Source organism: Aspergillus lentulus, assembly GCF_001445615.1.
Source record: "Aspergillus lentulus DNA, contig: Alt17, strain: IFM 54703, whole genome shotgun sequence".
In the NCBI taxonomy this organism is placed as follows: Eukaryota; Fungi; Ascomycota; class Eurotiomycetes; order Eurotiales; family Aspergillaceae; genus Aspergillus; species Aspergillus lentulus.
The window spans coordinates 1,411,509-1,426,192 of record NW_028322112.1 but is presented as its reverse complement, the minus strand read 5'-3'; the positions used below and the strand labels follow the sequence as shown (position 1 = coordinate 1,426,192).

The 14,684-nt window shown below is 50.6% G+C and overlaps 5 protein-coding genes across 5 annotated transcripts; 2 read left to right on the top strand and 3 right to left on the bottom strand.

Annotated features, from left to right (window-relative positions):
• Positions 1-288: 288 nt before the first annotated feature.
• Positions 289-1,876, top strand: ALT_9476 (Zn(II)2Cys6 transcription factor domain-containing protein; the record flags this gene model as incomplete). The annotated part of the gene is made up of 3 exons (XM_033559458.2): positions 289-348; positions 396-1,046; positions 1,094-1,876. The coding sequence occupies 3 exons, from the start codon at positions 289-291 to the stop codon at positions 1,874-1,876; spliced, it is 1,494 nt and encodes a 497-aa protein (XP_033415349.2).
• A 428-nt stretch (positions 1,877-2,304) lies between these two features.
• On the top strand, positions 2,305-3,297 carry ALT_9475 (uncharacterized protein; the record flags this gene model as incomplete). The annotated part of the gene is made up of 4 exons (XM_033559457.2): positions 2,305-2,443; positions 2,496-2,634; positions 2,687-2,948; positions 2,998-3,297. The coding sequence occupies 4 exons, from the start codon at positions 2,305-2,307 to the stop codon at positions 3,295-3,297; spliced, it is 840 nt and encodes a 279-aa protein (XP_033415348.2).
• Positions 3,298-3,400: 103 nt separating this feature from the next.
• Positions 3,401-5,122, bottom strand: ALT_9474 (inorganic phosphate transporter; the record flags this gene model as incomplete). The annotated part of the gene is made up of 1 exon (XM_033559456.2): positions 3,401-5,122. One exon carries the CDS (start codon positions 5,120-5,122, stop codon positions 3,401-3,403), a length of 1,722 nt encoding a protein of 573 aa, XP_033415347.2.
• Positions 5,123-6,285: 1,163 nt separating this feature from the next.
• On the bottom strand, positions 6,286-7,230 carry ALT_9473 (NmrA-like family protein; the record flags this gene model as incomplete). The annotated part of the gene is made up of 1 exon (XM_033559455.2): positions 6,286-7,230. One exon carries the CDS (start codon positions 7,228-7,230, stop codon positions 6,286-6,288), a length of 945 nt encoding a protein of 314 aa, XP_033415346.2.
• Positions 7,231-8,128: 898 nt separating this feature from the next.
• Positions 8,129-13,536, bottom strand: ALT_9472 (uncharacterized protein; the record flags this gene model as incomplete). The annotated part of the gene is made up of 10 exons (XM_089600623.1): positions 8,129-8,332; positions 8,389-8,694; positions 8,752-9,634; positions 9,689-10,303; positions 10,361-10,699; positions 10,751-11,544; positions 11,626-12,411; positions 12,460-12,842; positions 12,974-13,320; positions 13,379-13,536. 10 exons carry the CDS (start codon positions 13,534-13,536, stop codon positions 8,129-8,131), a joined length of 4,815 nt encoding a protein of 1,604 aa, XP_089455120.1.
• Positions 13,537-14,684: the final 1,148 nt, after the last annotated feature.

Genomic DNA, 14,684 nt, shown 5'->3' with positions numbered 1-14,684 from the left:
GGATCAGTAGTAGTACATACGGGGAACCCTTAGGATTTTCGTTGTTGCTATTGACCAAGTACTGATAACCAACACCTGATTTTCATGAGTCACGGCAGGGTCTATCATGGCCGGTGGCTGTGTTGTGATTGATTGGCGGGGTTTCACTCCACCCGGGGATAAGCGCTGCTTGTTTGTCCTTAGCTTTCATCAGCTCGTGATCAACCAGCTACAGCCTCATCTCGTAACAAACTCAATTTCATCTTCGTATCCATTGCGTTTGATCATCGCATCTCAAATGATTCCATAATGGGCGGCGTACGAGGAAAGTCTCAAGGCTGCGGAACCTGTCGAGCGCGTAAAATCGCGGTAAGCCGAATCCATTCAGATAAAAAGTACGGGATTAACCGACTCAGTGCGGACAAGAGAGACCCCGCTGCAGCCAATGCGTCAAATCCAACCGCCAATGCGCAGGCTACCAGCGCGACAAGGTATTTGTCCTGGTTCAACCAGACGCCAAAGAATCCGCCCGCACAACCCGCCAGGATGTCGCAAAGATCAATCCAAATTCCTTCGACCAAGGCCCTGGACATGAGATCATCATGAGTTGCAATATTCGCCAGCAACTCCTGGATGCCTTCATCGGGCGCTGTCTTCCTCATTCGCGGTTCCGCACACGCAGCTGGTACAGACCGTGGCTCTTTCTCCTCCCCGACATCCCCGCCCGATCCAAGGCACTGGAGTTCTCGACCTTGGCGATTTCCTCGGCGGCCATCGGTCGGAGATTCAACGACAGTGCACTTGTTCATCAGAGTCTAAGGGCGTATACGAGGGCCTTGCGCGAGATGCAGAAAGCGCTCTGGAGTGGCTCTCTGATACGCGAAGATGAGACGCTGGCGGCGTGCTTGGTTCTGAGCTTGTATGAGCTCATGGAGTGTCCGGATAACGGGGCGGACGCGTATCAAAGCCACTGCAAGGGCTACTTGTCGCTGGTAAAAGCGCGGGGGATGGATGCTCATACAAATGGGATCGGGCATGACCTTTTCGTGGGCGTGAGATTACAGGGGGTGCGTTTCATCCCTTCTGCGAGAGAGCTATTACTGACAGTGTAAAGATCCTTCACGCAATTGGCCACCGCGTGCCGAATTTTATTTGCGATCCTGCCTGGTGCAGGGATCCGTGGGCCTCGCGACCGAAACGAATGGCGGACCACATTGCGGATTGTCTTGCTCGCATGCCGTCCATTCTCCAGCGATATGACCAGTTGTCGTCTCTCCACCGGAAGGAGATTCTGGATTCAACATACGGGCTTGTGGAGGAATGTCTGAGGATCGACCAGGCTTTACAAGACATCTACGAGGACCTTCGGCTTCAGGTAGAGGGTCCGTTGTACTGGCCTGTTCTCTCACCATCGTTTAAAGACAAGGCCCAGGACCAAGGCCTGTTTCCTGTGATATACGAATTTCCCGATCTCAAGACTGCAACATTGTTGATGCTGTATTGGGCCTCGAGGGCTATGGTGTGGGCTACGTTGAGCAACCTGTACGACGTCATCGAGCTACAGGGGGTGCATGGCATCGCTGGCCCCATCGTTGAAGTGACCAGTGAGAAGCACGACCCTAGTCCCACAAATGACGAAGAAAACTTGTCCGAGCGCGATTCCCCTAATCTGCACGATGGACAAAACTACTTGAAAATGGCCCGCAACGTCTGCCAGTCCCTGGAGTACTGCCTGCAGGAAGATATGTCACTTTTGGGAATATTTGCCGCGACAGTACCCATAATCATTACAGTATGGGCTATTCGGTATCGACACAATGACGAAGCAGAATTGGCCTGGTTGATGAACGCATCGCAGAAAATGCAGCAGGGGCTGCGCATGTGGTCATACATCTGAGGAGACCACAGATGCATGCTAACTTCGAGCATATCCAAGCCACTAAGGTACCAATCTATTGAGTGGCACAGCCTCAGAGGGCGGAGTCACCGCTGAACAGGACAGCGAGGAAAGAATCTTGTCAGCCCTAAGCTTTTTGAGGCATAAGATGCATCCACCACGCTAAGCCTGTTTGAGTCAAAACCTGCGAGCCACGTGACTTGGTCTCAGCTGTGTACGAAAAGGTGCTGGCGATTGGATATTGAAGAAAATTTGGGTTGAAGAGGAAATGGGCTGCCTACGGTGGCTGAACGAGGTTTCTGAAACGCGTCAACTATAAAGGTAGAGTGCTCTCCCCTGGATCTGCATTTCCAATTCACCAGCTATCACCCATTCTTCCAGTCCATCATCATTGTCTACTCTCATTTCAGCGATATCCTTCATACACAATGCTTACAGATCATTCCAAGGTCGCTATTGCGCAGATTGTCTTCTATGTACCTGCTGTAATAGCCGCCGCGGTCCTTCTCTTCCACCGACATGGCCGGCCTCGGCAGGCCTGGATCATCCTCCAGGTTTTCTGCTTGAGTAAGTGCCTTCGCTCCAGCTGCTACATGTACAGTGAGCTGATAATTGATAGTCCGCATCGCCTGCGCTATTGTCACCATACTCTACGAGAACAGCCCATCCAGCGTCGGTCTCTACATCGCGGCGTTGATCCTTCTCAACGCCGGACTGCTGCCCCTGATTGCAGCGACTATTGGTCTTCTGCGGATAATGTATGTGCATTCCAGACAGGCAGGCTTAGTAGGCATGATCTAACTCTTTTAGTATCGTTTACGAGTTTAAAAACAACAACAAGGGCCTTCACCTGCCCATGAGCATCTCTCGATTCTTGTTCATTGCTGGGATTGCCTTGATCATCGCAGGCGGCTCCCTGGCCGGCGATTACACGGACGCGGACTCAGTGAAGACGGGCCGTACGCTCACCAAGGCCGGGTATATTGTTGTTGCGGTCTTTATGGCTGGCTTGGTGCTTATCCAGTGGAATTTCTGGAGACAGTATGCTAGTTTGTCTCGCGCAAGTCAAACGGTCAGTACCAGTTCTGGGATATGGCAGTGGGGATGCTAATATTGTGTAGGTACTCAAGGGTATGGGTCTGGCTGTTCCGTTTATCGTTGTGCGGATCGCATGGCTTTTCCTGTCGATCTATCATCCTGACGATAAGAGATGGAGTAACCTGACTGGAGACATTGGTGCTTTTGTGGTCATGACGGCGCTGATGGAGTATATTGTCGTGTGCATATACATCGGGACCGGGTTTATGATTCCTGCTACTAGAGGTGTGACCCGTTCTAGTGACCAGGAGCTAGAGCAAAATGTGCCGGCAGGTGGAGAGAGCAACCAATACGGGAAGCTCCATTCTCTTGAGCGGGCGTGACTCGAAAAACATTCTGATACAGAACTTTTAATTGACTACAAGGGTATATAGGACTTAGAACGAGAAACATTTATATACAATCTATGCCTGCCACCACACACCCCTAAAAATGCGGCGTATTCAAAGCCATCAAACACAACAACCCTCCAATCAACCCAGCAGAAGGCAACGTCAACACCCACCCACTGAAGATAAAACCAAGCTGCCTCCAATTCACCGCTCCCAAATCATAATTCATCAGCGCCACACCCGTAGCCGCACCAGTCAAACACTGCGTCGTCGACACAGGCAACCCTAGCCTGGACGCAAGCAACACCGTAATCGCCGCCCCCAACTCCGTCGCAAACCCTCTGGTAGGCGACATCTGCGTGATCTTGTTGCCCAACGCCCGCACAATATTATACCCGTAGAACCAGAACCCAAGACCCAGCAGCAACCCCGCAATAACAAGGAACCACACCGGCGTCGGCGCCTCGGTATCGACCTCGCCGGCCTGGTACGTCGCATACACAGCCGCCCACGGCCCCACCGCATTCGCAACGTCGTTGCTCCCGTGCGCAATCGACATCATCATCGCAGAGACGACTTGGCAGTATGTCCAGAGGTGCTCGACGCGGTCGTCGTAGCGGCGCGCGCGCGAGTGGATATCGCGCAGCTGGGCGGAGTCATGGGTTACCACGTCGCGGGTGACGCCCTGCAGGAGGCAGAACTTTATCCAGCCGAGCCATTTCCGGGGATGTGTCCAGGGGAGGTCGGCGACGGGATGGAGGAAGCGTTCGTGGGGGCCGAGGTGTTTCTTGCGGGGTTTGAGCTCGGGGGTTGACTGTGCGGAGGCGGCAGTGCGTTCGATGTCCTGGGTGGACTCGAGGAGTTTGGCGTCGGTGGGTTGTGATTGTTGGGGTTGTTTCTCGTCAGCGTGGGCGTGGGCTTTCCTGCCGGCGAGGACTTCGCCGTAGGCGTCTTCGTAGTAGTTGGTCACGAATTTGTCGCCTTTGCCCGGGAAGTAGAGCGGGCAGGTATCCTTGAGCAGCCAGGGGCCGAGAGGGAGGTGGTAGAAGCGGACGCGGGCGTCCTGCTTGACGAGGCGGCGGTGGAAGTAGGGGAGGAAGAAGACGACGCCGATGAGGAGGCAGCCGAAGAAAACGCCCAGGATGATGCCGACGGCTTTGCCGGCACCGAATTCCTCGAGGGAGGGGGCGGTGGGGGCTTCGACGACGATGAAGAGGGCGAGGATGGCGCCTGTCGTGGCGAGGTAGACGGGGATGAGACGCATGGCCCACTTGAAGGGATCCTTGCGCTCGAGGACAGAGTATTTGAGAATGCCGAAGATGATGGCCGAGAAGCCGGCGGCAATGGCGGGGGCAATACCCCACGAGGCGGCAATCTGGGAGACACTGCCCTTGGTCCATTCCCAGTGGATAGGTGCCTGAGCGGCAAAGCCAACACCGACCAGAGCACCGACAATCGTTTGAGTAGTAGAGACAGGCCAGCCCATGCCGGTTGCAAACATCAGCCAGGCAGCGTTGCCCATTTCAGCGCAGCCCATTGCCAGCATCAGAGGGCCTGGCTGGTTTTCAAACCGGTCGATGCTAATGATGCCGGACTTGATGGTAGAGGTAACTCGGGCTCCAAGGGCAACGGCACCGATGAACTCGGTACACGCGGCCAGGATACCGACCTGCCACATGCTCAGCGTGCGAGCAGCGACGGATGTGGCGTACGAGTTGGCCACATCGTTGGCTCCATTACCAAAGGCACTGAAGACGAAGGTGATGGAGGTGAGGGCTAGGATCCAATCGTACTTGGCGGTTGCGGCGGGGATCATCTTCAAGTCAAGCTGCAACAGCAGCCTTGGTAGAGTTTGAGAAGGAAATTGATGGATGACCTGGAAACTACAAACGCAGAGAAGTGAGCGGCGCTATATATCGAGCTCGGCAGAAAGTAGGAGATCTGTGGACTGCTCGCCAAGGCAGCTCGTGTGCTTCGGGATACGTCCGAGACAAAGCTACCCAACTCATCACGAATAGAACGTGAAATCACAACAGGTTCCCATTCGCTGGTTGCTTTGAATTCGCCGAAGCAGGTTTCTTCCATGTAGGGGGAGCGGACTTGGCGCCAAGGTCCTCCGATCTCTCGGCGGACCACAACCACGAAACCCTCAGCAAATCACATTGCATTCCTCAGCACGTTCCTGAGCTGCTGGATATTGTTGAAAGCCAAGAGATTGGGAAAGTTGGCCAGTCTCCAGGAGTTGTCCGTGTCGCCACTTTGGGTATCTCGGCGCGTGACTTGGCGGACTCTGTCGAAGTCTGTTGCGTTCATTCTCAAATCACACCAGCTCGATCCTCAATGCTACTCGTCGACTGTCGGTGGCTAAGACGGCACACTTCCACCCGCAGCCATGGCGTCGCGCCCCGGTTGATAAAACGGGGCGGCACGTGGGATACTTCTCAAATCGTACGGGTGCATGGTGGAGGAGTTGCTTTGAAATCATTAGTATCCATTACGATATTCAATGTCTCCTCGGCCATAAGGAGATTCTTCCTGCTGCAAACTTGGAAAACATGGAAGAGATGTTCTGATTCGGCTACCCGGCTATCCAGGTCTCGACGACATGCTTTGAAGGCAAAAGAAAAGAGAATGCTAGATTAGTCAGTTCTAGACAAACTTGGCAAAAATTCGAAAGCTGCAAGATTTTCAGCTTTAGTAAGGCTGGATATAGCGCCGATTACTCGCCCCTGAAGGAAAGGATATTGTTCATAGTCGCGCATGCGCATGGCACCATGTATGGCATAGTGCCCTACAGGACAAATGCTTCTAATGGTACACTCTATTGCATTACTTGAGACCTTGAAATGTCAGCCCACTATGTGCCTTCTATTCGAGTCATAAACCAATGTCTCCTTGATCAACTGTCAATCATGTACATAATGTTATTAGGATAACTAGAATACCAAGAACTAAAATCCGAATGCAGCTCACTCTCAATCAAGCAAGGAACTTTTCCTTGTTCAGATCCACCCACTCATGGAAGCGCAATGACGGTCTCCCGGTATACCTTTGAACATTTGCCGATGCCTCCTCTGGTAAACCGAAAAACCCACCAGATTCGTCCTGCTTGCGGAGCTGGCCAAGTATGGTCTTCGCTACCGGCGCCGGCAACCCATGGGCCGTGATCATGTCCTGCAGTGCCTCCTGCTCATCGATCTTGGTGATCTTGACTTCCTTGCCAACGGCTCTGCCAATCACACCAACTGCCTCCCTTATCGACATCTTCTCCGGCCCAACAAGCTCGACAGAATTCCTCTTGCTCCCATCTTCAGCAGCTGGCAACCCCTTCACCAGAAACGTCGCAGCGACACTCCCAATATCCTCTGGCGCGATAAAATCCAACCTGGCCTCGGGATACGCCAGCTTCACCTCTCCCTCGAGAGCGCCACTCTTCCACCATAATGAATTAGTCGCGAAAAACGCTGGCCGAATAGCCACATAGTTGTCACCAAAGACATTTCGCAAATTCACCTCCACCTGCGCATGCGTAAACGCAATAAAGTCACTCGGCGGGACGTCTTCGGCATTGCCATGGAGGCTAACGCTAATAGTACTTAGAAACGCGACCGTCTCGATCCCAGCGCCCTTGAGCGCCTCGATGCTCGCGCGCATTGCATCCGCCGTGCCAAAAGCGAGGTAAATGAATGCGTGCTTGGCACCGGTTTTTGTTACGGCGTTGTGGATGCTTTCGGGCGAGGCTAGGTCGGCCTGCACGCGCTCGAAGTTGCCGGTGCTTTCTTGCTCCGAAGTGAGGCCCTGGATGGACTTGGTGGTGTCGCGCATGGCGAGGATGACTTTTGCGTTGTGCTTATGCGCGCTGAGGGCAGCGGCGGAGCCGACGCCGCCAGTTGGGCCGAAGACGATGACGGTTGGTGTGGACATTTTGTGGCGCACAGATATGAATACAACTTTTGGGTGTGGTGAGTGTGATGAGTGAGATGATGATGATGATGATGATGATGATGATGATGCCGGCGATGTCTCTTCGACTATTTATATTCACATCAACATCAGTATCAACATCAGGAAGGGATATAGAATACGAATATGTCGGTCTATGCAATGTCCGACCTCCGGACGCATTGGTGGCCGAACCTTATTGGCACTTCGTATTCGCCCAGTTGACAGTGCGACGGCGTCGGTCAGCGTTGTCCGATCCCCGACATGCTTGCCTGGATATCAAGGAGCATGATGTGCTGTCGAATATCATAGACGCATATAGAATACAAATACGGACTTCTCGATTGATTCGACCAATGAGAACATCAATGAGATGTTAACAATGAATAGTCTCACTGGTTGGCTTACAAGACCATCTATTGGTCATTGTACTCAATCAGGTATAGTACTTACTTGCCTAAGTTACCTTATTAGAGCTTTCATGACCTGCGCTAGTCTTATAATTTTTATTATTAATTAGAGAGGTATATAATAGTTATATAGTTAGAATACATGGAGGTACCAGAGATATCAGAGATACCAAAGATACCAAAGATCTCAGTATATAATGATGAGGTCTTCAGGACAACCTAACTAAATCTATACTAAGACTAAAACTGGGTGTGCACAAACCCAACCAAGGGGTGTTCATCTAATACACGTAATTGCATACTGAGCATGAGTCTATACTCTATCAGAAGCTCTAAGCTACTGCTTATTCTGGAGTGAGTTATAGGTGACAACAAAGCTTACCCCTCGGATGACCATCGTAGAAATTCGTGGAAATATCTCAAGTGATCTGCTACGGTGACTCTATTGGTTCCAGACCCTAATTTTGTTTCTAGATAGCCTCCCCTAACACTGATCCCGGAACAACGGACCACGTCTCTGTCATGAACACCAGCTCTCCCCTTGCCTCCATAAGCCCAGGATTAACATATACCTTCATCCCAACTGAATCCCGGCCTAGATTATACACCCTAAATATCACATACACAGATGCCTGATTGTCAGGGTCAGTGTCAACAGGGCGCATGGTTTGCATCTACTCGACTATAGTCAGCTGGTAAGTTCTATAATAAAGACTTTGGACTAACGCACCCGTTCATACTGATACCTGCTCATATAGAATGGGGTATCCCAAGAGGACGTCGTAGTCTTGATCTCTAGAAAATAATATGGTCTCGCTCCGGTCCATGTGGCATCTAAATACCCCTTGTCGATGAGTAAGGCGGTGAGAATCCCTTCACCGTCGGAGTAGGTGATATCAGCGGTCTCACGGCCATTCCAAGGCTCAAGGTCGGTGTAGTCCTCGTGGAGGTTGACATATTTCCTAATGGTGCTTTGCCAGTTATCGCGGCAGAATCCGGGTAGGGACGGGCTTAGACGACATAGTGTTTCGAAGACCTATATAGAGCTGTTATGGAGATTCGTCGGTAGTATTGGATAAACTCAGCAACTTACGAATAGTTCTCCTGCTGCACCGATGAGTTTATCCCGGTATAGCTTATCGATCCCGCACAGCTGGAAGGGCTCGTTGCCAAGGTCGAGAGAGTCGGTTAGGGCTGTCATGTTAAAAGACCCTCTACTTGGGAATGTGGATGTCCTGGCGCCATTAACAACAATGCGAAGAAGAGTAACATAGGCTGTGTCAATCGGTTGAGCATGTAGCCCGCGACCCGGGGAAAAGTAGCTTGCATCACCGGGCGTCTCGCGCGGAGTAAATGGTGTCCGGCTCGATACTCGTGAAGGAGATGATAGTCCAGCATAGGGGGCAGAGTTAAAATCATCAGCTAAAGTGACAGATGATTCACTGCGAGCTGACCTAATGGAGGCCCCAGTCGAGGTAGCATCATCGATCGAGTCACGTCTTTCAGTATGCAGTTCAGTAAGGCCATCCTCCGTATCGCCGGCGACCTCGTTAGCTGACGTATCATCTGGCGTCTCAACCGACATGATACCATCTCGGTCAAGGGTCATACCGATGTACTTCGTTTCTGCCTGTAGCACCTTTGATACAACGTTTAGAGCCTTATCATTGAATGGCTCACAGATACCGGTCGCCGGCTCAGTCATGATCCATTCCATCAGAGCTCGGGGAATCCTGTCCAGAAAGCATAAGTACTGCGCTTGTTCATTGCGTGGTACGTAGATTGTAAGCCCTGATTCATATTCCTGGAAGTGGAGCTCGCTCTGCCTGATTTCCACCATGATATCCTTTCCATCTTGGTTAAGATGTAACTCGGAACTGATTCCATCTGTTTCGCGGATGTCGATGTTCCTCAACATCTCATAAAAGGATTGCTCGCCAGTTTTGAGCCGCGGACTTCTGAAATGAACAGCAATACTGCAGATTGATTAGCTTCTTGGTGCATTTCCTATCCCTGTAAGAGCGACGTACCGGAGCAACCCGTAAGCCTTTCGAGCAATGTTGCGGTCCGATGAAGTCAAAGACTTATGTGAATCGCCCCGCACCGTGGAGATCTCCTTTATCAAAGACGATAGATATCGTCTGTCCAGCCCGGTCCACTGGAGAAATGGCTCCAGGCGCGCTATCTCATTGACGTTGAAATCAAGAAATTTGGCTTTGTTGGAAAAAAAATCTAACAGGTGCTTGCGGTCTGCTATAGCGAAGTCCACGGCGGAGCTGCACAGTTCAACGCTGCCAGTTGGATATCTGACTGGGAATACCTTGGCCTTTAAAGCCTGGCTTGGGCTGGGAAGATCGTTCTCGTTCTGCATATACGAATTGAGTAGCCAAATTGTTCGTTTGACTTCTTCCGCCGACGATTTTCCGCTTCCTTGTTCCACGAGCTTATCATAAACCATCTGGAGAGTTAAGGTCCGGACACCGATAAGCTCAGTGAAAAATCCATCGAGGTCTTCATACGCATCATTTAGTGCGATCATTCCCTTGATATCGGTCACGGTCGACCACAAACATTCGGATGGTATGTACCACGTCTTCTTGTCATCAGACTCGTAGTATATGAGCTGCTCCTCTTCGAAATACTCCCTTGATGTCATAAATGAGATGAATCGGATAACAATGTTAGAACTGCAATTAGCTTACCGAATCTTCTTCACGGTCGCGTCATCCATCCTTGGCCGTCTCTTATCAAGCTCCTGATACAAGTCTTTCGCCAGGCCATAATCCATAGAGTCTGGATGGCCCCTCTGGCACAGCTCATGTAGGAAGTCGTCAATCCCGGCGTTCCTTATTTTTAAAATATTGTGAAATAGGCCCCCGACATATTTTCCCTTTGTGCAAGCGTGATACCGTGACTTCAAAGGGTATGAAGATTGCATATATCCAGGCGCATCCCACAAGCATTCATCAGGGAACGCCCAGTTAGCATCCCCAGAAACGTATCCCGGCACGTAAATCAGGGGCTGCGCCTCAAATGCTGATCTGTGGTGCAATTTAGAAGTGGCACAAATTGACAACGTGCAGAATACATACACTATCGTTTCACGGGAAATTTCCACAGTTACAGACTCCTGGTATCTGTTCTCAATTCGACTGTAGAGATCGAAAATACGAGAAGCGTCCAACACTTTATTCTTTTCTCTGTTCCCATCGGCAACAAACTGCAAAATAGTCAGATAAAACTCGAGGTCGGACTTTGGGCGCCCAAATCCCAAAGCTGTTGTGAGGACCCCTATGTCAGAGAATCCTGCCTCCTCAGAGAAATGGTCAAGCTTAAGCCATGGGAAAAATTCGCCCTCCCGTAAGAATCCGTCAGCATATTCGAACTGGGCAGTGCGCACGTATGTTTTACCCAGCGGATACGCCCTGCCGTTCTCGCACAGAACCTCAATGTTTAGCAACGACTTGGCAAGGTCTGAATTGTTCGCAATGTATGCTCCTTCAAACGGCCAGTACCTTAAGAGAAACGGCAGGAATTTCTCTTGACAAGATCTGGCCAAATAGAGGCATTCGTCGCTCAACTGTTTATTGGAAGTGAGTGGTATCACGTCACGGATACCGAACATTTGGCCGAGCCACGTCTTCCACGAGCGAGTTTCCTCTTCCGGCTTCTCTGGACAGTCACGAATATAGGCTGGATGAAGGATTATTGGTTTAGGATCAAATTGAGCAAGTAGCTCTTGGGGGGTATATGGCCCCTCGCCAGGAAAGTACCATGTCCCGTCTGGCAACGACCTGAGTCTAGAGGCGTTGTCCGTGAGTTTCAATAAAGAATAGGTAATTGTCTGGTCATGTTCCCGATCCAGATGCGCGGTAACATAAAGAAACTGCAGATGAGAGCGGGAGATTTCAAGTCCAGGAGCAAATCTCATGCCATGATCTATAATTTTACGGCGAATGTCGCGTACCGAAGCCTCCTGAACACCCAGGCGAGCAAACAGCTGTTTTCGAAATGGGTTGATTTCTGCGTTGGGTGCAATCAAGTCGAATATCCCGTCAGTTGGAACGGCATGTCCATGCGCCTGGGTGAAATATACAGGGTATCTATCAAAGGCCGAAGGGCGTCTCCAAAGCCCTCCCAATAAAGGAATGAGCTCAATCTTCTTCATCGTCTCCGTCGTGTTTGGGTACTTAGGTCCCGACACTCTAATAAGGTATTTCGCCACAGCTGAATGCCAGTCATCGTTGGTATCGGGATTTCGCATAATTGAAGAGCCAACATTGTTGACATCTCGCCGAAGCCTGTCGAGAAATTCGTACCTGTTCATCAGCTGGAGGCCATAGTCTCGCAAAGAATCCAAGTCTTTCGGTGCATAGTGAGAAGACAGATACTGTTCCGTGTCCAAGTCTGGAAGCAATGGCTTTCCGTGCTTATCACACATGCTGCTGGGAACCAATCGCATGTCTCCAATGCAACGCATGTTCCGGTGACTCCTAGTCCACATCGTGCTAGTTAGTTGGAGCTGACGGCGAATCTCGCCAGGCAATGCTTTCCAAAATCCGTCCTGAGAGCCCCATTCAATATTAGGCAGATATCTCATCCACTGGTAAGCTAGGCTGGGGTGAGTGCAAAACTGTTTGACAGCCTGAATAAAGGCCTGGGCAATGGCTGGAAGAAGTTTGATATTGCGAGCGGATGACCTGACGATGTCTTGCCTACTTGCATCTGTCACAAAGTCGGCTTGAATTAGGAACTATGAAAGTGGTCAGGAAACTATGCCAGTGCAAGACAGGCTACTCACCGGCAGGCCCATGTTTCGTATTGGCAGAAAAGCAAATACTTCGTGTTTTTCGATGATAGGGACGGAGTCGTGTGTCAAAGGGAATGCCAGAATGATACTCGTTTCAGAATATGCCTTCGTCGACAGTTCTACGTCCGTATATTGTCGATTCTCGCTCCTCGGTATGTTCGATGCAGTGAGCTTTGTCGTGTGGAAGTATTGGGTGCATTCCCGCAGCTCCCCATTCTGCACTACTTCCTGCTTCAGTGCGACTCGACCTTCGTCCTCGCACCGCATTGAGAAGGTTGTCTGTGAAATCTCCTTATCAAGGCTGTCGCAGATTTTGACCTCGATTCTTCGTAGGTTCTTCATAAACAGCAAAAAGCAGCCTTCAGCTCCCGAAACTGTTGAAGCGTGGTCTCCCGTTGCCTAGCCAGGTCCTCGGTCGGCCCGTCCTCATGAAGAAATAGGGTAATCCGTGTCAGAGGATGGGGTAACACTCCTTCACTCTCCTCCCAAACAGGAGAGATCATACCCATCCCGGAGTCTCCCCTATTATGGCGAAACGAGAAGGAAAGATCGCGCGACTGAATATGGACTTTCCAAGCTACCATGAAAACAGATTTGAACCCGATCCCCTTCTCTCCTATATACCCTTGAGCACCCGTCTTGGAGCTCTTTCCAACGTTGCAAATAGCCACCAAGTTCTCGTGGGTAAAACCGTCTTCATTGCACTCAACAACTATCCGTCGGTTGTAGACACGAAAAGAAATAAATGGGTCGGTGGACGTTGATTTCGCAACGTTATATGAGTTATCATCAGCGTTCTGAAGAAGTTCGAAGACGAAGCGAGCGGTGCTGTTGTATACGTTCTTCGCAAGACTGTGGGGTTGACAAACCTGTTAGAAAGCAGCTGGAATTTATGAGGAACTGGTCATACGTGATCACTGAAGATCCTATCATCGCATCTTTCTTCAGCAATGCTTCTTCAACCTCCCGCCGAATATCTGGATCCATCCGGCTGAGAACTTCTTCCCCAAGGTAGCCATGTTGTTTCGAAATTTGGTTGACAAGAGCACGGGCGGTTGAAGACCCCATTTGGTTTGCCTGAACTGACATTGCTCCTACGAAAGGATGAGGGTTATTTGTCAATTCGGATCTGCTGGGAGTATAACCAGCTTTGGCAATGATCAAAGGTCCCAGAGGGGAGACATAGTCCGGTGGCGGGACTGGGCGAACCCCGGTGATAAGGCAGACTCCCCAAGTTCTCTCATACCTTATCTTTCTTTTTTGTTTCGGAGCTCATCCCTTCACTGACTAATAAGAATTCATTTCTCAGTCTAATAAACTGGCTATATCTAATAGCTCATTAGCAACCTGAAATTAGTTCCAGCGCAAAGAATGAATGGTGCCTTGGCCTCTTGCCAATCACGCAGGAGCACGAGGGTATTTTGCAAGGGTCACCCCTGCTTGCTCACCTTCCTTAGTCCTACTCACCCAAGTCACGCGACCTCAGGGTGGGACTGCTCACTAAAACACAATGGCCTTGGTGACCGTAGCTTTCTGCTCAGTAGGATAGTGTGTCCAATGTCACAGATCTGGTGCTGCCTGAATTGAAGGCGCTCGTTAGATCATCCATCACGAATGGATTTAGTACAGAAGAGAAGAAGCTCTACAGTAGACACCACCTACTGACTCAGCTATCCGTCAATACTGTTTCAAACTTCTGGGCTCAAGATCCACTAAGCAGAACGATGGGGGGAACGGCGCTAAAAGTGCCCGTTAATAGGTTGAGGCACCCCACCCGGATGGAGCTCGGCGCTATATTAGAGGCGCATTTGGGGCTGACAGCGGATCTCACTCCCACCCATTGGTGCAAATCCTCAACCTCAAATGTTTTTGCAAGCTCTGTGAAGCACGCTCTGATCTGCACCTTTCGATATCAACCTTCCATTCATCGACACCATGGCTGAGCTGGTAGGGGTCCTGTCTAGCGCCAGTTACATTAGCGACTTTCGCAGTCCAAGTCGGCAAGTCTGTTCAGACCCTTAAAGGCTACTGAGACTCGATGCGTGATGCGCCAGATGACCCCAAATCACACTGAGCGAAGTGGAGATTCTCAGCTTTATAAAGGCTGACATTGACGCCGATTTATCACGAAGGTCTTTGTCATTAGGCTTGATAGACAGCCAGCATGCTTCACAAAGATTGCGGCTCTGTAAAGTGGCCGTGGAAGACTTTATGCA